The 26,142-nt window shown below is 45.8% G+C and overlaps 1 protein-coding gene across 3 annotated transcripts in view; it reads left to right on the top strand.

Moving 5' to 3' along the window:
* PDE2A (phosphodiesterase 2A) overlaps positions 1-26,142 on the top strand; it is a 426,878-nt gene that overhangs the window by 380,973 nt on the left and 19,763 nt on the right. For all 3 annotated transcript variants that reach the window (XM_040426563.1, XM_040426562.1, XM_040426564.1), the window contains 7 exons: positions 4,189-4,228; positions 10,484-10,547; positions 13,481-13,559; positions 13,783-13,960; positions 14,041-14,153; positions 14,238-14,315; positions 19,729-19,851. In XM_040426563.1, coding sequence (XP_040282497.1) covers positions 4,189-4,228; positions 10,484-10,547; positions 13,481-13,559; positions 13,783-13,960; positions 14,041-14,153; positions 14,238-14,315; positions 19,729-19,851 — 675 coding nt within the window. The remainder of the gene's footprint in view (positions 1-4,188; positions 4,229-10,483; positions 10,548-13,480; positions 13,560-13,782; positions 13,961-14,040; positions 14,154-14,237; positions 14,316-19,728; positions 19,852-26,142) is intronic.

Raw genomic sequence — 26,142 nt, 5'->3', positions numbered from 1 at the left:
GCCCCCTATAACAGCAGTCTATAACAGCAGTCTGGATGTGTAGTATAGAGCGCCCCCTATAACAGCAGTCTGGATGTGTAGTCAGGAGCGCCCCCTATAACAGCAGTCTGGATGTGTAGTCTGGAGCGCCCCCTATAACAGCAGTCTGGATGTGTAGTATAGAGCGCCCCCTATAACAGCAGTCTAGATGTGTAGTATAGAGCGCCCCCTATAACAGCAGTCTGGATGTGTAGTCTGGAGCGCCAACTATAACAGCAGTCTGGATGTGTAGTCTGGAGCGCCCCCTGTAACAGCAGTCTGGATGTGTAGTCTGGAGCGCCCCCTATAACAGCGGTCTGGATGTGTAGTCTGGAGCGCCCCCTATAACAGCAGTCTGGATGTGTAGTATAGAGCGCCCCCTATAACAGCAGTCTGGATGTGTAGTATAGAGCGCCCCCTATAACAGCAGTCTGGATGTGTAGTCTGGAGCGCCCCCTATAACAGCAGTCTGGATGTGTAGTATAGAGCGCCCCCTATAACAGCAGTCTGAATGTGTAGTATAGAGCGCCCCCTATAACAGCAGTCTGGATGTGTAGTCTGGAGCGCCCCCTATAACAGCAGTCTGGATGTGTAGTATAGAGCGCCCCCTATAACAGCAGTCTGGATGTGTAGTATAGAGCGCCCCCTATAACAGCAGTCTGGATGTGTAGTATAGAGCGCCCCCTATAACAGCAGTCTGGATGTGTAGTATAGAGCGCCCCCTATAACAGCAGTCTGGATGTGTAGTCTGGAGCGCCCCCTATAACAGCAGTCTGGATGTGTAGTCTGGAGCGCCCCCTATAACAGCAGTCTGGATGTGTAGTCTGGAGCGCCCCCTATAACAGCAGTCTGGATGTGTAGTCTGGAGCGCCCCCTATAACAGCAGTCTGGATGTGTAGTCTGGAGCGCCCCCTATAACAGCAGTCTGGATGTGTAGTATAGAGCGCCCCCTATAACTGCAGTCTGGATGTGTAGTATAGAGCGCCCCCTATAACAGCAGTCTGGATGTGTAGTATAGAGCGCCCCCTATAACAGCAGTCTGGATGTGTAGTATAGAGCTCCCCCTATAACAGCAGTCTGGATGTGTAGTCTGGAGCGCCCCCTATAACAGCAGTCTGGATGTGTAGTCTGGAGCGCCCCCTATAACAGCAGTCTGGATGTGTAGTATAGAGCGCCCCCTATAACAGCAGTCTGGATGTGTAGTCTGGAGCGCCCCCTATAACAGCAGTCTGGATGTGTAGTCTGGAGCGCCCCCTATAACAGCAGTCTGGATGTGTAGTCTGGAGCGCCCCCTATAACAGTAGTCTGGATGTGTAGTATAGAGCTCCCCCTATAACAGCAGTCTGGATGTGTAGTATAGAGCGCCCCCTATAACAGCAGTCTGGATGTGTAGTCTGGAGCGGCCCCTATAACAGCAGTCTGGAGGTGTAGTCTGGAGCGCCCCCTATAACAGCAGTCTGGATGTGTAGTATAGAGCTCCCCCTATAACAGCAGTCTGGAGGTGTAGTATAGAGCGCCCCCTATAACAGCAGTCTGGATGTGTAGTATAGAGCTCCCCCTATAACAGCAGTCTGGATGTGTAGTATAGAGCTCCCCCTATAACAGCAGTCTGGATGTGTAGTATAGAGCTCCCCCTATAACAGCAGTCTGGAGGTGTAGTATAGAGCGCCCCCTATAACAGCAGTCTGGATGTGTAGTATAGAGCTCCCCCTATAACAGCAGTCTGGAGGTGTAGTATAGAGCTCCCCCTATAACAGCAGTCTGGATGTGTAGTATAGAGCGCCCCCTATAACAGCAGTCTGGATGTGTAGTCTGGAGCGCCCTCTATAACAGCAGTCTGGATGTGTAGTCTGGAGCGCCCCCTATAACAGCAGTCTGGATGTGTAGTATAGAGCGCCCCCTATAACAGCAGTCTGGATGTGTAGTCTGGAGCGCCCCCTATAACAGCGGTCTGGATGTGTAGTATAGAGCGCCCCCTATAACAGCTGTCTGGATGTGTAGTCTGGAGTGCCCCCTATAACAGCAGTCTGGATGTGTAGTATAGAGCTCCCCCTATAACAGCAGTCTGGATGTGTAGTATAGAGCGCCCCCTATAACAGCAGTCTGGATGTGTAGTCTGGAGCGCCCCCTATAACAGCAGTCTGGATGTGTAGTCTGGAGCGCCCCCTATAACAGCAGTCTGGATGTGTAGTATAGAGCGCCCCCTATAACAGCAGTCTAGATGTGTAGTCTGGAGCGCCCCCTATAACAGCAGTCTGGATGTGTAGTATAGAGCGCCCCCTATAACAGCAGTCTGGATGTGTAGTCTGGAGCGCCCCCTATAACAGCAGTCTGGATGTGTAGTATAGAGCGCCCCCTATAACAGCAGTCTGGATGTGTAGTCTGGAGCGCCCCCTATAACAGCAGTCTGGATGTGTAGTCTGGAGCGCCCCCTATAACAGCAGTCTGGATGTGTAGTATAGAGCGCCCCCTATAACAGCAGTCTAGATGTGTAGTATAGAGCGCCCCCTATAACAGCAGTCTGGATGTGTAGTCTGGAGCGGCCCGATTATCCAGCACTAGAATGGTTAATACGCTTTATTTTCTCCCCGGAGGCCTCTTTTTTTCCGTTTAATGAGTCAATCCTGTAAATGAGATGATGGAGGTTGTGGGCTCCTCATCCGCGTTCGCCTTTTTTCCGGCGTCTGAATATTACAGCCGCCATACGTCTGCAGCTAATTAACTTTCCTGACCTCATCTTGCAGGCGATCCGCGACATTTCTCGGTCAGGTGATTTCAAAGCGCCAAGGTGAAAAAAAAAGACGGAAAAGGACAAAGATGGAGGAAGGTTTAATAATCAAGGAATTAGTGGGAACTAATTAAAACGAAGAAGAGGCTGACAGCTCATTATAAGCCGGGGCGACCGGGGGGAGAACGGGAGGGGAAACCCTAGGCGGGCGCCTGGCATCGCAGCGGTTAACCCTTTATCTTCAACTTAAAGCGAACCTTTCGTGACCGGTTGTCGGATGCCCCATCAAACCTAGGCAGCACGCTACTGAAAAGTAATAGTTAGCTGCCTGAGTCATGTGACCTTTTTGTGTCCTGCTGATTGGCTCCTAGAGGGAGGGGCACGTGGTCTGCCTGGACATTTGTGTCTTATGGCGCCCTCTAGCTCTGTGTTGGGGAATTACATCTCTGCCTACCTAAGTAGCACGAATTAGGCCACACCCCCGTCCTGAATAACCCCTCCTACATGGAGCCAAAAATGTCGACACCCTACCCCATGGTGGAGCGGGGGGACGCCTATAGTATCACTGTAGATACTCCAGGTAGAGCGTCCATTCCTCCATGTTTTTAAGATCTCTGCTTGCTGTCAGCAGATTGGATTATTCTTGTTTGTATCCAGAGGCAAATTACGTCCTCTGACCTGTTACTTCTCACAGCTGAGGGTTTGTTACAGTTGTATCCGGTCTGGACAGTCCTCTGTAAGCCAATCACATCAGCAGCGCACACCTCTCTCCTGTCCTTATAGTTTGTTACAATGTATCAGTCCAGGATATTCAGCTCACAGAGGATTGTCTGGACTGGATACAATTGTAACAAACCCTCAGCTGTGAGAAGTATTTGGCCTGTGCAGACTTTCAGCCTCTGAATGTGCCAGCTAGCAGAGATCCTGAAAATGGTGAGCATTTAGCAAGTGTCTGTAGTCCTGGCATCCTCTGTGATTTCCGGCTTTGGATGCTTTCAGTTCCCTCATGCACACGGACATATTTTTTGTCCGCGTCCGATCCGTGTAAAGCTCACCGTGTGCTGTGCGCATCCGTATGTCCTTTTCGCGGCCCCGCAAAAATTTAGAACATGGTAAGGACTTTTCTATAGAGGCCCCGGACGTTCTCTGCTGCTTATGCAGAATGCACATGGCCGGTATCCGTGCCTTGCGGACCGCAAAACAAGCAATGGTAGTGTGCATGAGCCCTCGTAGTCACGGACCAGAACTTGGCTGCAGTGGAGACACAGCTCCCCCTGGTGGTCAGACTCCGTTCAGAGCTGTTGGATCAGTTGGGGGGCTCTCAGGTTCAGTTTCGTCTTTCATGTGGATTTGACATTTGCAGTATTTATGTGATGAGCCTAAATGTGAGACTTATGTAAATGAGCTCATGAATATTAATCAGCTGTCTTCTCCGCTCACAGGCCCTGCTGCAAGTTGCCAAAAACCTCTTCACACATTTGGGTGAGTTCCATGTTCTGTGTCTACAACATCTCTGTAAAGGGTTACTACTCCACCCAACCTCCATATGACTACATCACCCATCCTTCATTTCTACATTACCCAGCCTCCATATTATTACATTACCGCATAATATCCCTCTCCTCACACACCTGTGCACCCTCACAGACTGTCCTCCCCCATGTCCCCCTATCCTCACAGACTGTCCTCCCCCATGTCCCCCTCTCCTCACAGACTGCCATCCCCCATGTCCCCCTATCCTCACAGACTGTCCTCCCCCATGTCCCCCTCTCCTCACTGACTGCCATCCCCCATGTCCCCCTATCCTCACAGACTGTCCTCCCCCATGTCCCCCTCTCCTCACAGACTGTCCTCCCCCATGTCCCCCTCTCCTCACAGACTGCCATCCCCCATGTCCCCCTATCCTCACAGACTGTCCTCCCCCATGTCCCCCTCTCCTTACAAACTGTCCTCCCCCATGTCCCCCTCTCCTCACAGACTGTCCTCCCCATGCCCCCCTCTCCTCACGGACTGTCCTCCCCCATGTCCCCCTCTCCTTACAAACTGTCCTCCCCATGTCCCCCTCTCCTTACGGACTGTCCTCTCCCATGTCCCCCTCTCCTTACAGACTGTCCTTCCCCATGTTCCCCTCTTCCTACAGACTGTCCTCCCCCATGTCCCCTTCTTCTTACGGACTGTCCTCCCCCATGTTCCCCTCTTCTTACAGACTGTCCTCCCCCATTTCCCCCTCTCCTTACAGACTGTCCTTCCCCATGTTCCCCTCTTCCTACAGACTGTCCTCCCCCATGTCCCCTTCTTCTTACGGACTGTCCTTCCCCATGTTCCCCTCTTCTTACAGACTGTCCTCCCCCATGTTCCCCTCTCCCCACAGACGGTCCTCTCCCCTGTCCCCTTCTTCTTACGGACTGTCCTCCCCCATGTTCCCCTCTCCTTACAGACTGTCCTTCCCCATGCCCCCCTCTTCTTACAGACTGTTTTCCCCCATGTTCCCCTCTTCCTACAGACTGTCCTCCCCCATGTTCCCCTCTTCTTACGGACTGTCCTCTCCCATGTTCCCCTCTCCCCACAGACGGTCCTCTCCCATGTCCCCCTCTCCTCACAGACTGTCCTCCCCCATGTTCCCCTCTTCTTACAGACTGTCCTCCCCCATGTTCCCCTCTTCTTACAGACTGTCCTCCCCCATGTTCCCCTCTTCTTACAGACTGTCCTCCCCCATGTTCCCCTCTTCTTACAGACTGTCCTCCCCCATGTTCCTCTCTTCTTACAGACTGTCCTCCCCCATGTTCCCCTCTTCTTACAGACTGTCCTCCCCCATGTTCCCCTCTTCTTACAGACTGTCCTCCCCCATGTTCCCCTCTTCTTACAGACTGTCCTCCCCCATGTTCCCCTCTTCTTACAGACTGTCCTCCCCCATGTTCCCCTCTTCTTACAGACTGTCCTCCCCCATGTTCCCCTCTTCTTACAGACTGTCCTCCCCCATGTTCCCCTCTTCTTACAGACTGTCCTTCCCCATGTTCCCCTCTCCTCACAGACTGTCCTCTCCCATGTCCCCCTCTCCTCACAGACTGTCCCCTCCCATGTCCCCCTCTCCATATGGACTGTCTCGTCTTCCATGTCCCCCTCTCCTTACGGACTGTCCTCCCCCATGTCCCCCTCTCCTCACAGACTGTCCTCCCCCATGTCCCCCTCTCCTCCCCCATGTCCTCCCCCATGTCCCCCTCTCCTCCCCCATGTCCTCCCCCATGTCCCCCTCTCCTCACCCATCCTCTATAATGTCCCCTTCTCCTCATATTTTAGTGTAGCCCCCTGATCTGACAATTACTTTTTATTTCTCCGCTGATTTATGGGAATAATTACAGGAGTTGTCAGAAGGTGTCGTGTGTTCTTTACCTTCTGACGCTGCTGGAATCCATCACAGATATGTATTCAGCCCCATAAAAGAGGACAAATGACTTGGGGCTGGAATTACCTCCGCAGACGCAGCACCGCCGCCTTATCAGTGGATGAGATGTCAGAAGGCGGCTCCTGACATTTTAATAAACTTTCCGGGAGAGATTAAATTGCACTTTGTCACAAGCAAAATATCAGCTATTACCGAGCATTTAGAGAGACGAGAAACGGATGCCCCCTTCAAATGAGACGCTGTCCGCCCCATTCCCCCCCCCCCCCGGGGGAGGGGTATATTGTTTTACAGGATGGCATGTAATATTGGGTACATTTATTAATCCTTTGCTGTACATGTCATGCACTGAGCCTTTCCATACTCTAATCACATCCAAAGCTGTATCCGCATGGTTTCTCTTAGCTGGCTCCATGTTAGCCATTAGAGCTCCCATTCTAGCCACTGTTAGATATGGTTACTGTATGGCACTATTATTTGGGCACTGTCTGGTGGTATGCGGGCAGTGTCTGGTATATTTGGGCACAGTATAGGATTGGTATTGTATGATGATATTCGGACTCTGTCTGGTGGTATTTGGGCACTGTATAGTAATATTATTTAAGCACTATATGGGGATATTTGGGCACTGCACTGTGAAATTTGGGCACTGTGTAGCAATATTATTTGAGCACTGTATAGTGATAGTATTTGAGAACTTTCTGGTGTTATTTGGGCAATGTATGGTGGTATTTGGGCACTGTATAATGGTATTTGGGCACTGTATAATGGTATTTGGGCACTATATGGTGGTATTTGGGCACTGTATAATGGTATTTGGGCACTGTATAATGGTATTTGGGCACTATATGGTGGTATTTGGGCAGTGTATGGTGGTATTTGGGCAGTGTATGGTGGTATTTGGGCACTATATGGTGGTATTTGAGCACTGTATGGTGGTATTTGGGCACTGTATGGTGGTATTTGAGCACTGTATGGTGGTATTTGGGCACTGTATGGTGGTATTTGAGCACTGTATGGTGGTATTTGGGCACTATATGGTGGTATTTGGGCACTGTATAATGGTATTTAGGCACTGTATGGTGGTATTTGGGCACTGTATGGTGGTATTTGGGCACTGTATGGTGGTATTTGGGCACTGTATGGTGGTATTTGGGCACTGTATGGTGGTATTTGGGCACTGTATGGTGGTATTTGGGCACTGTATGGTGGTATTTGGGCACTGTATGGCGGTATTTGGGCACTATATGGTGGTATTTGGGCACTGTATGGTGGTATTTGGGCACTGTATGGTGGTATTTGAGCACTGTATGGTGGTATTTGGGCACTATATGGTGGTATTTGGGCACTGTATAATTGTATTTGGGCACTGTATGGTGGTATTTGGGCACTGTATGGTGGTATTTGGGCACTGTATGGTGGTATTTGAGCACTGTATGGTGGTATTTGGGCACTGTATGGTGGTATTTGGGCACTGTATGGTGGTATTTGGGCACTGTATAATTGTATTTGGGCACTGTATGGTGGTATTTGGGCACTGTATGGTGGTATTTGGGCACTGTATGGTGGTATTTGGGCACTGTATGGTGGTATTTGGTCACTGTATGGTGGTATTTGAGCACTGTATGGTGGTATTTGAGCACTGTATGGTGGTATTTGGGCACTGTATGGTGATATTTGAACACTGTATGGTGGTATTTGAGCACTGTATGGTGGTATTTGGGCACTGTATGGTGGTATTTGAGCACTGTATGGTGGTATTTGAGCACTGTATGGTGGTATTTGGGCACTGTATGGTGGTATTTGGGCACTGTATGGTGGTATTTGGGCACTGTATGGTGGTATTTGGGCACTGTATGGTGGTATTTGAGCACTGTATGGCGGTATTTGGGCACTGTATGGCGGTATTTGGGCACTGTATGGTGGTATTTGAGCACTGTATGGTGGTATTTGAGCACTGTATGGTGGTATTTGGGCACTGTATGGTGGTATTTGGGCACTGTATGGTGGTATTTGGGCACTGTATGGTGGTATTTGAGCACTGTATGGTGGTATTTGAGCACTGTATGGTGGTATTTGAGCACTGTATGGTGGTATTTGGGCACTGTATGGTGGTATTTGGGCACTGTATGGTGGTATTTGGGCACTGTATGGTGGTATTTGGGCACTGTATGGCGGTATTTGGGCACTGTAAGGCGCTGCTAATTGTTCATAGGTTGTAGTTATTTTTGCAGCTGTATCTCGACATTTGAATTGTGTTATATGATCGGAAAGCGGGTTCCCTGAGACATGTCAGCCGGTGTCATAGGGAGCAGCTTTGGATGTGACTGGAGTAGAAGACGTGCTGAAGCCCAGCATCAGTTACTTGTGGGGAGATTTAACCTTTAACATAAGGAAACTGTCTTTATCAGTGGAGGGCTCTCGGCTCGGCACAAGTGTCCTTCACACGTCACACGAAGCATCAATCTGCCCTGGAAGCGAATGAACTTTTGGCGCTGAGTCGGAGACTCTCTTATTGGAGGTTGTTATTTGCCGTGCGGAGTGCTGCGCAGCCGGCGGCCGTCTCTGCCATTTATTGGAAAAGTTTAATCTGAGCTGATATTTGGTTTTCACCCCCTCAGGCTCCGGAGGTCCCCAGTGTAATAAGCCCTCAGCCTTCGCTCTTCAGTAGTCCGACCGCTTCTCGTAATGAGAGGACGGTGCCGGCAGCACATTATACAGCGGCGTTCACACCGCGCAGCTCAGGCTATCCGGAGAAAATGAGAATTCACAGGTCGCTGAACTGAGGACTGTACAAAATGTAGCTCATCTGAAGAGAGCGCCTCTGCCCCAATAAATATCATATTACATGATATAGAGGTCAATGAGGGCTGTATAAATCCCTGTGCACTGAGCTCCCCCTAGTGGTGGCTGCGGTCAGACAGAATTCCATCATCTACCTCTATGGCTCGGTGAAGGGAATCAGATTTGGAGCTCTGTGTAAAGAAAACAAAGATAATTGAGGCCATTAAGATTCAATAGGATGAGATCGTCAGTAATCCCTCCAAAAATCTATATAATGGGGGGCACTGGCGTGCTTTAAGTATCCTTCATTTGCTTTTGAGGGCTACTTTGAGAGCATTTTGCTCTTGTTTTGGAAGCACTGAGACGTGGTTTCCCCTCTGATGCCCCCACCACCAGTCAGAAGAAGAGTGCCCCTTTAAGAGAAGATACGTTTATTGGGTTCTATACATAGCAAGTTACCAGATGGCTAATTTCAGACAATTATGGACATTTGTTAACAGAGTTTTCTGACTCATTCCTAAATTTAATTCCCACATAGAAGCCGTGGGAGCTTCCGGTATAATCTGCGTCTGTGGTGGTGGGGGGGGGGGGGGGGGGGGGGGCGCGAACGTATGAGTTCCGGAGAAATCTCAGTTATTTGCACCACACCAGTGGTGATCGGAGACACTTGTGGGTTTCAGTAGTGCTGTAAAATGTCCACCCAGTAATTTAGGGTAATAAAGGAGGAATCCACATTAAATCATTGATTAATTGGGGAGGGGTTTGTAAGCTTAGATCCTGCCGATTCCAAACTTAAAGGGGCAGTAACAGCCACGTCTAAACGCAAGACTCCAAAGCTCCAACACAATTCATGCACATTCATTTATTAATCTGGGGAAATCTGGAAAGCTCATTTTTGGGACATTGGTCTAAAATGTATATATTTATTTTTTTATGTTTGTTTATTTTTTTGCCTATTATTTGTTACATTAATTTTCTTTTAATTTTCAGAAAATGACATTTTTTTATTTTTATTTTGTAATTGATTAGGAGGTGACATAAGTGACATGAATCATTATCGTTTTAGGGTCGGTATGTGTTGAGGGGTTGGCTCTACAGCTCAGCATAGGGTTAATGTTTATTCTATGTTACTTTTTTGTGTATTTTTCAACATTTTGTTCCTTAAATCTGCTCCTAAAATGTGCAAATTGTTTCTTTTTCATATTTTTTTTTTTGCTTTCTTTTGGGCACAATATGTTTATCATTACACTATAGGAGGAATTCATCAACCTCCATGTGCCAGAAACATGGCATTAAAAAAGTCTCAGTGTTTACACTAGAATTATTTAAAGGTTTGCAAGTTTTTGTGTTTCTACGCCACGCTTGCCACTGTTCTCAAAAGTAGGTATATCGTGGATGGGGCTTAGCGTGACCTCTCATCGCCCAGCAGATTTACCGCATTACTGTGAAGGGCGCCATTATAAGCCACATCATGTGTCGGTTATATGCTGCTGGACGACGCAGTGTCCGTCCGTGGAGTCAATTACGTCACAGATGTTTTTGTTTTTTCCCAGATGACGTATCGGTTCTGCTTCAGGAAATTATAACAGAAGCTCGAAATCTCAGCAACGCAGAAATGTATGTATGTTACCAGCCATGATCGTTCTGTAAGCCATCGGTCGCAGTCACACAAAATTCTCAAGTCAATGCCGAATAAAGAACTAAATATATAATATTCTCAATTTAATTTGACTGCTATATTTAGTCAAACATATCATTGACTTAAAGGGATTCTGTCACCTCGTATAACACAAATTCAGATTTTAAACCAGTCATGCTCCACAGCTTACCTTGAATCGGCTGTGCTGTTCTATATTGTAATCCGTCCAGCAGTTTTGCAGAAAAACTACTTTTATAAAATCCTGAAAGTGCCCAGAGGGGCGTTATGTTCCCCTTTGTGTGCCCAGTAAAGCCCCTCTTACAGTGCCCAAAACGCCTTCCTCCAGAATCCCTAATGCCGAGCGAAGTCTCGCGCAGACGCAGTACCCACTGAGGGCTGCGCCAGTGCGATCTGCAGGAGACTGAGGGCAGGAGCTTCATCCTCGTCACTGGGCATGCGCCGAGCCCAGTGACGTCCGATGCTCGCGCGAGACTTCGCTCGGCCGTCAGGGAGGGGGAGGAGAGGGATGAGAGGCTGTGGGCGGTTAGGGATTCTGGAGGAAGGCGTTTTGGGCACTGTAAGAGGGGCGTTACTGGGCACACCAAGGGGAACATAACGCCCCTCTGGGCACCTTCAGGGTTTTATAAAAGTAGTTTTTCTGCAAAACTGCTGGACGGATTACAATATAGAACAGCACAGCCGATTCAAGGTAAGCTGTGGAGCATGACTGGTTTAAAATCTGAATTTATGTTATACGAGGTGACAGAATCCCTTTAAGTTAAGAAATTGTGGTTCAATTTAAAACAATCCTGAGCGCTGTATTCTTCCAGCACAAAATGGCGCCTGCACTATATATTATATACGTGCTATATACTGTGTATTATATATAGTGCAGGCGCCATTGTGAACACACATAGCAGTCTCATTTTTAAATTGAGAATATTATATATTTAGTTCATTATTTGCTATTAATGGCAGCCAAGATTATCCCAGAGGGGTCCATGGAGGGGTTCACCCAGCCTCCACTCTCCCTTTCTCAGCCTCAGATCAGCCCTCATAAGACTCCCCAGCCTCAGATCAGCTTCCCATAAGACCCCCCAGCCTCAGATCAGCCCCCATAAGACTCCCCAGCCTCAGATCAGCTTCCCATAAGACCCCCCAGCCTCAGATCAGCCCCCATCACCCTGAGATCAGCTCCCATAAGACTCCCCAGCCTCCATTATCCTCATATCAGCCCCCATTAGATGCCCCTCATTGCCAATCAGACAGCCTCCAACCTCCATCACCCTCACATCAGCTCCCATCAGAAGCCCCCACCACCAATTAGACCCCCCCAGCCTCAGATCATCCCCATCAGACACCCCCTGCCACCAATCAGACCCCCCCCAGCCTCCATCACGCTCACATGAGACCCCCCCAGCCTCCATCAGTCTCAGATCAGCCCCCATCAGATGCCCCCCGCCACCAATCAGGCCCCCCCCCAGCCTCCATCACGCTCACATGAGACCCCCCAGCCTCCATCAGTCTCATATCAGCCTCCATCAGTCTTATATCAGATGCCCCCCGCCACCAATTAGACCCCCCCAGCCTCCATCACGCTCACATGAAACCCCCCCAGCCAACCCCCCCAGCCTCCATCAGTATCAGATCAGCCCCCATCAGACGCCCCCTGCCACCAATCAGACCCCCCCCCCCCCGCCTCCATCACGCTCACATGAGACCCCCCCAGCCTCCATCAGTGTCTCAGATCAGCCCCCATCAGATGCCCCCCGCCACCAATTAGACCCCCCCCCCAGCCTCCATCACGCTCACATGAGACTCCCCCAGCCTCCATCAGTCTCAGATCAGACCCCCCCAGCCTGCACTATCTTCAGATAAGTAAACTTACCTCTCCAGCTCCGGGCGGCGCTGCCACTCGGCAGATTCACTCACCCTCCCGGTCTTCTTCCCACCACCCTGTACTGTGACCTGAGGGCGCACAGTGCACTATGTCCTGACACTGTACACGTCAGGTCACAGAGCAGGGCCTGGAAGAAGACCAGAAGAAGGTGAGTACAGCCAGCGCAGCGCTGTTCTCACCTTCCTGTGCCTCCCGCTTGCTAATGACCGATTCCATATTGGAAGCGGTCATTAGCATTCAGACTATATGCACTGGCAGGGAGCTGGGGGCCCTATGTGGCTCGGGGCCTGGAGGTTTCCCATTCCTGCTCTACGAGCAGCCATAGCATGTGTATTTGTAGATCACATTGTAGATAATTCTGGATAATTAATGGACATACCAGATTGACGTTGCTTGTGATTATGCTGTCTGTACCACCAGTTTAGTGCCAGGAACCGGTCTTTCAGGAGTTATAATGCGTCAGTACCTATATATTTCTTCAGGTTTGAGGGTGAGATAACCCTAACCCTTGTAGACCTCACCCAGGATCTGTTTTTCTTGACCTTGTGTAGGATCTGGTCTCATGGACCTGGCCATCTGGTTTTGTAGACCTCATTCTTGATCTGGTTTTGTAGGTCTTGTCCGTTATCTATTCTTATATAGACCATTTCCAGGATCTGGTCTCATAGACCCGACCAAGGATCTGATCTTGTCCAGGATCTTTGTAGATCTTGTCCGTTATCTATTCTTTTATATACCATGTCCAGGATCTGGTCTCAGATTTTTACTTTTCATAGGCCTTGTATCTGATTGTATGCATCCTGTCCAGGATTTGAGTTTGTCCAGGACCTTGTAGATCTTGACCTGGTCTTGTAAAGAAGATGAATCTGCCCTGGTAGAGTAGACCTTGTCCAGGATATTTCCTGTTGACCTTTTCCTATAAATCCCCCCTCCCCATAGTTTGGTTGTAATATTGATGAAGCATCTTTGGGATTGTCTCCTTGAATTTCCTTCCTCCTCTCTTTTTGGCAGATGTTCTGTTTTTCTACTTGAGAGGCACAGCCACGAACTTGTCGCCAAAGTCTTTGATGGAGGAGTCGTAGATGATGAGGTTTGTACAGATGGATAAATATAGTCCACCTAGTGGTGGAATTTTAGGTGCCAACTAAGTCATCGATTGGAACAGCGCCGCCTATAGACAAGCAGAGGGCACTACACTCAATTTCCAAAAACTATAAATTAGGATTCTTAATTCGATATAGCATGTCAATGATGGTTAATCTCAGGCAATGAGGACAATGATGGAAGTATTTCTTTCTGCATTCTACTGACAGAGCTACGAGATAAGGATCCCAGCAGATCAGGGCATCGCGGGGCATGTAGCCACCACTGGCCAAATTCTGAATATCAAAGATGCTTATTCACATCCGCTGTTCTACCGTGGCGTGGACGACAGCACCGGATTTAGGACAAGGAATATCCTGTGTTTCCCCATTAAAAATGAGAGTAATGGTGGGTGTGTGACACCACGGTGGGGGATGGGGGGTCTCTGTCACGTTATGCACTAATATCATCAATCTTCCATCCCGCAGAGGTCATCGGTGTGGCTGAGCTGGTCAACAAAATTAATGGTCCTGGATTTACCAAATTTGATGAAGATTTGGCTACAGCCTTCTCCATTTATTGCGGGATCAGTATCGCTCATGTAAGATTTTATCTCTGGTGTGCGGGGAAAGTCCATGTTTTATATTGATTTGCGGATATTAATCTATCCATTTCTTTCCACCAGTCGCTGCTGTATAAGCAGGTGCGAGAAGCCCAGTTCAGGAGTCACCTGGCCAACGAGATGATGATGTATCACATGAAGGTATGGCCCAATATACGGCAAGCTACCAGTGGCGCTGTGCCATTAACACTCTGTAAGTGGCAATGTTATCCAGTGTCAGTATCACCCAGGTGTGAAAGGAAATGCCCCTTTAGGAGGTGTCGCCTTCATTGCATTTCAGATCTTGTCGCTTCTCCATTGGGTTCAGCCAGAACCTCCATGTTGTATCTCTTATGTCTTGTGTTTCGGACCACTGTCTTGCTGGTTGAAAGTTCAATGACATTTCTGCTTGTATCTGGATCAGCAGACTCGGATGCCTCCACCACCACCATGCATGATGTAGGATGATCCTACTGGATTTACACTAAACATAATAGTGATCCATAACGCACGTCCACTTCTGACCCCTCTGTCCACAGGGCGTAATTCCAAAGGTATCAGAGGTCATCCAGGCATTTATTACAGATGTGATCCAGGCCTTTGACATTCCTCTTGGATAGCAGTGGTCTCCTCAGAGAGAACCCATTTAGGAAGTCACAGATCTTGCCAGAAGAACATTCAATGACCCTCAGTCAAGGTTTAAAAAATGGGAGTCATGAGAGACCACAGCTGAGGCTGGAGCTTTCTGGATGTTCTTATGAGATGTTCTGTGGCTTCCAGAAGGACGTTCCTGAGAGCAGTTGTAGTCATTTGTGCAGCCAGACACTTCTGGGAAGATTCACCTTTGCTCCAGGTCTTCTTCCAAAAAGCCTAAAACTGCCTTTTCCAGATTTCTGCTTGCTGACAGTGAATTGGAACATTCCTGGTTACATTCAGAGGCAGTAAACCTGTCTATAGCGTGTCCTGCTCTCCGCAGAGAGGTGGACACAATTGTATCTAGACAATACTCTGTGAGCAGCGGTGCACCTAGCCTTTCTGCTGCCTGAGGTGAAAATTGAAAGGGCGTCCACCCTCCAGCCCTACTGTGAAAAGCATACCGTGATACAGGTGACTATAGAGAGATGAGCAGTTCCACAATGGAAGCGCTCATTTCTCATGGCCCTACCGCCGTCCCCGCTTGTCACTAGGTCTGGCCGCCTGAGGCAGCCACCTCACCTGGCCTCATTGGAGGGGCACCCCTGTCTGTGGGCTAACACCCGAGACTGCAGAAGGATACATTGTAGCAAAGTAGCAGAGAGACTTGATACAACTGTGTACACTTCTCAGCTGAGAGCAGGGCTAGCTTGTGTATGGAAACAAGAGCGCGCACATTCACTGACATCCAGCTGAGGTTTTGACAGCGGTGTAGAATTAAAACATAAAGGGAAGTATTAAGGGTTCCTGACTTCTCCACCCACCCCCCGTTTATTTTATTAATGGTAGAAAAATTTTGAATCCATAAAAAAATATATATATTTTTTTACAGATAAAAAGTATTTTTTATTTTTTTTAATCACATTATTTTTATTACTTTATTTTCTAAAGACATATAACAAATGTGGATTTCCGACTGACAAGAAAACTTGTTTTTGCTAAAAATGAATACAGAATTTTTCTTATTTTTTTTGAAAATAAAAATAATAAAAACTAAGATTTAACATTTTACTTGTGTCTATCCCTTTTCCCTTGACATAACCTCCTCCTTCCATCAGCTCCTGCGTCTGCCCATCTTTTCTTTGATCTTTTTCCTTCTCCTCTTCTCTTTGGAATGAGATTTTTAGACGTGTACCTCAGAGACCAGTGAGATACAATGCGAGAATCAATCTGCAAAGCGTTTCCACTTCAATTCACTGAAAGCAAATTGCAGACTTTGCAGATTGAGGCTCCGGAGCAGCGGACGGCGGAGAGCACATGTACAGTGCGTGTTACAGGAGGATCGCTCATTGCCTTCTCCTCAGCATGAAGCTCCTGGTCTCCATTACAGAATGTGGGACTGACCCCCATAGACTACAATGTGCCTTTTATTATACTGGTGTCCTACTAGGGGGATGATGGGTCCTTGGGGCCCCTCTGACTCCAGGGCCCGAGTGCATCTTGTTCCTCCAAAACGAAATGCAGTTTAATGTATTGGTTTTATCTGGTCAGTAGTGATGTCATCGGCATCACACATGGCAGTTGTGATGTCACTGTTGCATGGTAGTAGTGATTTCACTGGTATTGAATGGCAGTTCACCTACAAGAACCGTTCTTTGTGTGTGTGACTTCAATGTTGCTTGTGATTTGTGAATTAATTCAATATAATGTGATACATTGTGGCATTGTTTGGCTCCAGTTCTTGTAGGTGCAGAGTTTTGGTTTGGAGCAGATATAGCAGTTATATAGGTACAATGTGATCGGGTGGACGGGTAGTTGTTATGCTACATTACATTAGGTTTTACCTTATACTGTGTGGTATATTTATTGCGATATTAAATGACAGTAGTGATGTCACTGACGTCCCATATGGTAGTAGTGATGTCACCGGTGTTACATGACAGTAGTGATGTCACTGGTGTCCCATATGGTTGTAGTGATGTCACTGGTGTTACATGGCAGTAGTGATGTCACTGGTGTTCCATATGGTAGTAGTGATGTCACTGGTGTTACATGGCAGTAGTGATGTCACTGGTGTTCCATATGGTAATAGTGATGTCACTGGTGTTACATGACAGCAGTGATGTCACTGGTGTTACATGACAGTAGTGATGTCACTGGTGTTACATGACAGTAGTAATGTCACTGGTGTTCCATATGGTAGTAGTGATGTCACTGGTGTTACATGGCAGTAGTGATGTCACTGGTGTTACATGGCAGTAGTGATGTCACTGGTGTTACATAACAGTAGTGATGTCACTGGTGTTACATGGCAGTAGTGATGTCACTGGTGTTACATGGCAGTAGTGATGTCACTGGTGTTACATAACAGTAGTGATGTCACTGGTGTTCCATATGGTAGTAGTGATGTCACTGGTGTTACATGGCAGTAGTGATGTCACTGGTGTTCCATATGGCAGTAGTGATGTCACTGGTGTTACATGGCAGTAGTGATGTCACTGGTGTTCCATATGGCAGTAGTGATGTCACTGACGTCCCATATGGTAGTAGTGATGTCACCGGTGTTACATGACAGTAGTGATGTCACTGGTGTCCCATATGGTTGTAGTGATGTCACTGGTGTTACATGGCAGTAGTGATGTCACTGGTGTTCCATATGGTAGTAGTGATGTCACTGGTGTTACATGGCAGTAGTGATGTCACTGGTGTTACGTGGTAGTAGTGATGTCACTGGTGTTACATGGCAGTAGTGATGTTACTGGTGTTACATGGCAGTAGTGATGTCACTGGTGTTACACGGTAGTAGTGATGTCACTGGTGTTACATGGCAGTAGTGATGTCACTGGTGTTACATGGCAGTAGTGATGTCACTGGTGTCCCATATGGCAGTAGTGATGTCACTGGTGTCCCATATGGTAGTAGTGATGTCACTGGTGTTCCATATGGTAGTAATGATGTCACTGGTGTTCCATATGGTAGTAGTGATTTCACTGGTGTTACATGGCAGTAGTGATGTCACTGGTGTTACATAACAGTAGTTATGTCACTGGTGTTACATGGCAGTAGTGATGTCACTGGTGTTCCATATGGTAGTAGTGATGTCACTGGTGTTACATGACAGCAGTGATGTCACTGGTGTTACATGACAGTAGTGATGTCACTGGTGTTACATGACAGTAGTAATGCCACTGGTGTTCCATATGGTAGTAGTGATGTCACTGGTGTTACATGGCAGTAGTGATGTCACTGGTGTTACATGGCAGTAGTGATGTCACTGGTGTTACATGGCAGTAGTGATGTCACTGGTGTTACATAACAGTAGTGATGTCACTGGTGTTACATGGCAGTAGTGATGTCACTGGTGTTACATAACAGTAGTGATGTCACTGGTGTTCCATATGGTAGTAGTGATGTCACTGGTGTTACATGGCAGTAGTGATGTCACTGGTGTTCCATATGGCAGTAGTGATGTCACTGGTGTTCCATATGGCAGTAGTGATGTCACTGGTGTTCCATATGGTAGTAGTGATGTCACTGGTGTTACATGACAGTAGTGATGTCACTGGTGTTACATGACAGTAGTAATGTCACTGGTGTTACATGACAGTAGTAATGTCACTGGTGTTACATGGCAGTAGTGATGTCACTGGTGTTACATGGCAGTAGTGATGTCACTGGTGTTACATGGCAGTAGTGATGTCACTGGTGTTCCATATGGTAGTAGTGATGTCACTGGTGTTCCATATGGTAGTAGTGATGTCACTGGTGTTCCATATGGTAGTAGTGATGTCACTGGTGTTACATGGCAGTAGTGATGTCACTGGTGTTACATAACAGTAGTGATGTCACTGGTGTTACATGGCAGTAGTGATGTCACTGGTGTTACATGGCAGTAGTGATGTCACTGGTGTTACATGGCAGTAGTGATGTCACTGGTGTTCCATATGGTAGTAGTGATGTCACTGGTGTTACATGGCAGTAGTGATGTCACTGGTGTTCCATATGGCAGTAGTGATGTCACTGGTGTTACATGACAGTAGTGATGTCACTGGTGTTACATGACAGTAGTGATGTCACTGGTGTTACATGACAGTAGTGATGTCACTGGTGTTACATGACAGTAGTGATGTCACTGGTGTTACATGACAGTAGTGATGTCACTGCTCTTACATGACAGTAGTGATGTCACTGGTGTTCCATATGGTAGTAGTGATGTCACTGGTGTTACATGGCAGTAGTGATGTCACTAGTGTTACATGACAGTAGTGATGTCACTGGTGTCCCATATAGTTGTAGTGATGTCACTGGTGTTACATGGCAGTAGTGATGTCACTGGTGTTACGTGGTAGTAGTGATGTCACTGGTGTTACATGGCAGTAGTGATGTCACTGGTGTTACGTGGTAGTAGTGATGTCACTGGTGTTACGTGGTAGTAGTGATGTCACTGGTGTTACATGGCAGTAGTGATGTCACTGGTGTTACGTGGTAGTAGTGATGTCACTGGTGTTACATGGCAGTAGTGATGTCACTGGTGTTACACGGTAGTAGTGATGTCACTGGTGTTACATGGCAGTAGTGATGTCACTGGTGTTACATGGCAGTAGTGATGTCACTGGTGTCCCATATGGCAGTAGTGATGTCACTGGTGTCCCATATGGTTGTAGTGATGTCACTGCTGTTACATGGCAGTAGTGATGTCACTGGTGTCCCATATGGCAGTAGTGATGTCACTGGTGTCCCATATGGTTGTAGTGATGTCACTGCTGTTACATGGCAGTAGTGATGTCACTGGTGTCCCATATGCTTCTACTGATCTCATTGGTCTCTCACAGGGCATATTCTGGACTGGGAATGTTAGTAGTCACAGGTCTGGGCTTCTTCTGTGGATCCCTGGGGAGATGTTCTGATCACATAATAATCTGCACGTTGTTATCTCTTCCAGGTTTGTGAAGAAGAAACCAAGAAACTGGAAAGTAACGGAATTACACTAGTTTCTAAAATTGATCAAAATTTTGCCAATTTCAGCTACACCCCCCGATCTCTCCCTGAGGATGATACCACTATGGTGAGTCACGGGAGACAGAACCAACCTGGTGATCTTCTCATGGGACCAGTGAATCCCCATATAACCAGTATAACTCCATATCATGCAACCAATATGACTCCATATAACTAATACTCATACATGTCAGAAGTACACACCTCTATAACCAGTACACCCCCCTATAACCAGTACACCTCCCTATAACCAGTACACCTCTCTATAACCAATACACCTCTATATAACCAGTAAACCTCTCTATAACCAGTAAACCTCTCTATAACCAGTACACCTCTCTATAACCAGTACACCTCTCTATAACCAGTAAACCTCTCTATAACCAATAAACCTCCATATAACCAGTAAACCTCTATACATATAACTCCATACACCTCCATATAACCAGTATACCTCCATATAACCCCATACACCTCTATATAACCAGTATACCTCCATATAACCAGTATACCTCCATATAACCAGTATACCTCCATATAACCCCATACACCACCATATAGCCAGTATACCCCCATATAACCCCATACACCTCCATATAACCAGTATGCCTCCATATAACCAGTATACCTCCATATAACCACTATACCTCCATATAACCCCATACATCACCATATAACCAGTATACCCCCATATAACCCCATACACTTCCATATAACCAGTATACCTCCATATAACCAGTATACCCCCATATAACCCCATACACCTCCATATAACCAGTATACCACCATATAACCAGTATACCTCCATATAACCCCATACACCGCCATATAACCAGTATACCTCCATATAACCCATACATCACCATATAACCAGTGTACCTCCATATAACCCCATACATCACCATATAACCAGTTTACCTCCATATAACCCATACATCACCATATAACCAGTGTACCTCCATATAACCCCATACACCGCCATATAACCAGTATACCTCCATATAACCCCATACATCACCATATAACCAGTGTACCTCCATATAACCCCATACACCACCATATAACCAGTATACCTCCATATAACCCCATACATCACCATATAACCAGTATACCTCCATATAACCCCATACACCACTATATAACCAGTATACCTCCATATAACCCCATACAACACCATATAACCAGTATACCTCCATATAACCCCATACACCACCATATAACCAGTATACCTCCATATAACCCCATACACCACCATATAACCAGTACACCTCCATATAACCCCATACATCACCATATAACCCCATACAACACCATATAACCAGTATACCTCCATATAACCCCATACACCACCATATAACCAGTATACCTCCATGTAACCCCCATACACCCCCATATAACCAGTATACCTCCATATAAACCCCATACACCACCATATAACCAGTATACCTCTATATAACCCCATACATCACCATATAACCAGTATACCTCCATATAACCCCATACAACACCATATAACCAGTATATCTCCATATAACCCCATACACCACCATATAACCAGTATACCTCCATGTAACCAGTATACCTCCATATAACCCCATACACCACTATATAACCAGTATACCTCCATATAACCCCATACACCACCATATAACCAATATACCTCCATATAACCCCATACACCTCCAATTAACCAGTATACCTCCATATAACCCCATACACCACCATATAACCAGTATACCTCCATATAACCCCATACACCTCCATATAACCAGTATACCTCCATATAACCCCATACACCACCATATAACCAGTATACCTCCATATAACCCCATACACCACTATATAACCAGTATACCTCCATATAACCCCATACAACACCATATAACCAGTATACCTCCATATAACCCCATACAACACCATATAACCAGTATACCTCCATATAACCCCATACACCACCATATAACCAGTATACCTCCATATAACCCCATACAACACCATATAACCAGTATACCTCCATATAACCCCATACACCTCCATATAACCAGTATACCTCCATATAACCCCATACATCACCATATAACCCCATACACTACCATATAACCAGTATACCTCCATATAATCCCATACACCACCATATAACCAGTTTACCTCCATATAACCCCATACACCACCATATAACCAGTATACCTCCATATAACCCCATACACCACCATATAACCAGTATACCTCCATATAACCCCATACACCTCCATATAACCAGTATACCTCCATATAACCCCATACATCACCATATAACCCCATACACTACCATATAACCAGTATACCTCCATATAACCCCATACACCACTATATAACCAGTATACCTCCATATAACCCCATACACCACCATATAACCAATATACCTCCATATAACCCCATACACCTCCATATAACCAGTATACCTCCATATAACCCCATACACCACCATATAACCAGTATACCTCCATATAACCCCATACAACACCATATAACCAGTATACCTCCATATAACCCCATACAACACCATATAACCAGTATACCTCCATATAACCCCATACACCACAATATAACCAGTATACCTCCATATAACCACATACACCTCCATATAACCAGTATACCTCCATATAACCCCATACATCACCATATAACCCCATACACTACCATATAACCAGTATACCTCCATATAATCCCATACATCACCATTTAACCAGTATACCTCCATATAACCCCATACGTCACTGTATAACTAGTATACCTCCATATAACCCCATACATCACCATATAACCAGTGTACCTCCATATAACCCCATACACCACCATATAACCAGTATACCTCCATATAACCCCATACAACACCATATAATCAGTATACCTCCATATAACCCCATACAACACCATATAACCAGTATACCACCATATAACCCCATACACCACTATATAACCAGTATACCTCCATATAACCAGTATACCTCCATATAACCCCATACACCACCATATAACCAGTATACCACCATATAACCCCATACACCACTATATAACCAGTATACCTCCATATAACCCCATACATCACCATATAACCAGTATACCTCCATATAACCCCATACATCACCATATAACCAGTATACCTCCATATAACCCCATACAACCAGTATACCTCCATATAACCCCATACACCTCCATATAACCAGTATATCTCCATATAAACCCATACACCACTATATAACCAGTATACCTCCATATGACCCCATACACCACTATATAACCAGTATACCTCCATATAACCCCATACACTACCATATAACCAGTATACCTCCATATAACCCCATACATTACCATATAACCAGTATACCTCCATATAACCAGTATACCTCCATATAACCCCATACACCACCATATAACCAGTATACCTCTATATAACCCCATACATCACCATATAACCAGTATACCTCCATATAACCCCATACATTACCATATAACCAGTATACCTCCATATAACCAGTATACCTCCATATAACCCCATACACCACCATATAACCAGTATACCTCTATATAACCCCATACATCACCATATAACCAGTATACCTCCATATAACCCCATACACCACTATATAACCAGTATACCTCCATATAACCCCATACACGACCACATAACCAGTATACCTCCATATAACCAGTATACCTCCATATAACCCCATACACCACCATATAACCAGTATACCTCTATATAACCCCATACACCACCATATAACCAGTATACCTCCATATAACCCCATACATCACCATATAACCAGTATACCTCCATATAACCCCATACACCACTATATAACCAGTATACCTCCATATAACCCCATACACCACCACATAACCAGTATACCTCCATATGACCAGTATACCTCCATATAACCCCATACACCACCATATAACCAGTATACCTCTATATAACCCCATACACCACCATATAACCAGTATACCTCCATATAACCCCATACATCACCATATAACCAGTATACCTCCATATAACCCCATACACCCCCATATAACCAGTATACCTCCATATAACCCCATACATCACCATATAACCAGTATACCTCCATATAACCCCATACACCCCCATATAACCAGTATACCTCCATATAACCCCATACAACCAGTATACCTCCATATAACCCCATACACCTCCATATAACCAGTATATCTCCATATAAACCCATACACCACCATATAACCAGTATACCTCCATATAACCCCATACACCACTATATAACCAGTATACCTCCATATAACCCCATACACTACCATATAACCAGTATACCTCCATGTAACCCCCATACATCACCATATAACCAGTATACCTCCATATAACCCCATACATCACCATATAACCAGTATACCACCATATAACCCCATACATCACCATATAACCAGTATACCACCATATAACCCCATACATCACCATATAACCAGTATACCTCCATATAACCCCATACACCACCATATAACCAGTCTACCTCCATATAACCCCATACATCACCATATAACCAGTATACCACCATATAACCCCATACATCACCATATAACCAGTATACCTCCATATAACCCCATACACCACCATATAACCAGTATACCTCTATATAACCCCATACACCACCATATAACCAGTATACCTCTATATAACCCCATACACCACCATATAACCAGTATACCTCCATATAACCCCATACATCACCATATAACCAGTATACCTCCATATAAACCCATACACCACCATATAACCAGTATACCTCCATATAACCCCATACACCCCCATATAACCAGTATACCTCCATATAACCCCATACATCACCATATAACCAGTATACCTCCATATAACCCCATACACCCCCATATAACCAGTATACCTCCATATAACCCCATACATCACCATATAACCAATATACCTCCATATAACCCCATACACCCCCATATAACCAGTATACCTCCATATAACCCCATACATCACCATATAACCAGTATACCTCCATATAACCCCATACAACACCATATAACCAGTATACCTCCATATAACCCCATACACCACCATATAACCAGTATACCTCCATGTAACCCCCATACACCCCCATATAACCAGTATACCTCCATATAAACCCCATACACCACCATATAACCAGTATACCTCTATATAACCCCATACATCACCATATAACCAGTATACCTCCATATAACCCCATACAACACCATATAACCAGTATATCTCCATATAACCCCATACACCACCATATAACCAGTATACCTCCATGTAACCAGTATACCTCCATATAACCCCATACACCACTATATAACCAGTATACCTCCATATAACCCCATACACCACCATATAACCAATATACCTCCATATAACCCCATACACCTCCAATTAACCAGTATACCTCCATATAACCCCATACACCACCATATAACCAGTATACCTCCATATAACCCCATACACCTCCATATAACCAGTATACCTCCATATAACCCCATACACCACCATATAACCAGTATACCTCCATATAACCCCATACACCACTATATAACCAGTATACCTCCATATAACCCCATACAACACCATATAACCAGTATACCTCCATATAACCCCATACAACACCATATAACCAGTATACCTCCATATAACCCCATACACCACCATATAACCAGTATACCTCCATATAACCCCATACAACACCATATAACCAGTATACCTCCATATAACCCCATACACCTCCATATAACCAGTATACCTCCATATAACCCCATACATCACCATATAACCCCATACACCACCATATAACCAGTATACCTCCATATAATCCCATACACCACCATATAACCAGTTTACCTCCATATAACCCCATACACCACCATATAACCAGTATACCTCCATATAACCCCATACACCACCATATAACCAGTATACCTCCATATAACCCCATACACCTCCATATAACCAGTATACCTCCATATAACCCCATACATCACCATATAACCCCATACACTACCATATAACCAGTATACCTCCATATAACCCCATACACCACTATATAACCAGTATACCTCCATATAACCCCATACACCACCATATAACCAATATACCTCCATATAACCCCATACACCTCCATATAACCAGTATACCTCCATATAACCCCATACACCACCATATAACCAGTATACCTCCATATAACCCCATACAACACCATATAACCCCATACAACACCATATAACCAGTATACCTCCATATAACCCCATACACCACCATATAACCAGTATACCTCCATATAACCCCATACACCTCCATATAACCAGT

The sequence above is a fragment of the Bufo bufo genome, chromosome 3 (genome assembly GCF_905171765.1).
Source record: "Bufo bufo chromosome 3, aBufBuf1.1, whole genome shotgun sequence".
NCBI lineage: Eukaryota > Metazoa > Chordata > Amphibia > Anura > Bufonidae > Bufo > Bufo bufo.
This window is presented reverse-complemented; position numbering and strand designations above follow the sequence as displayed.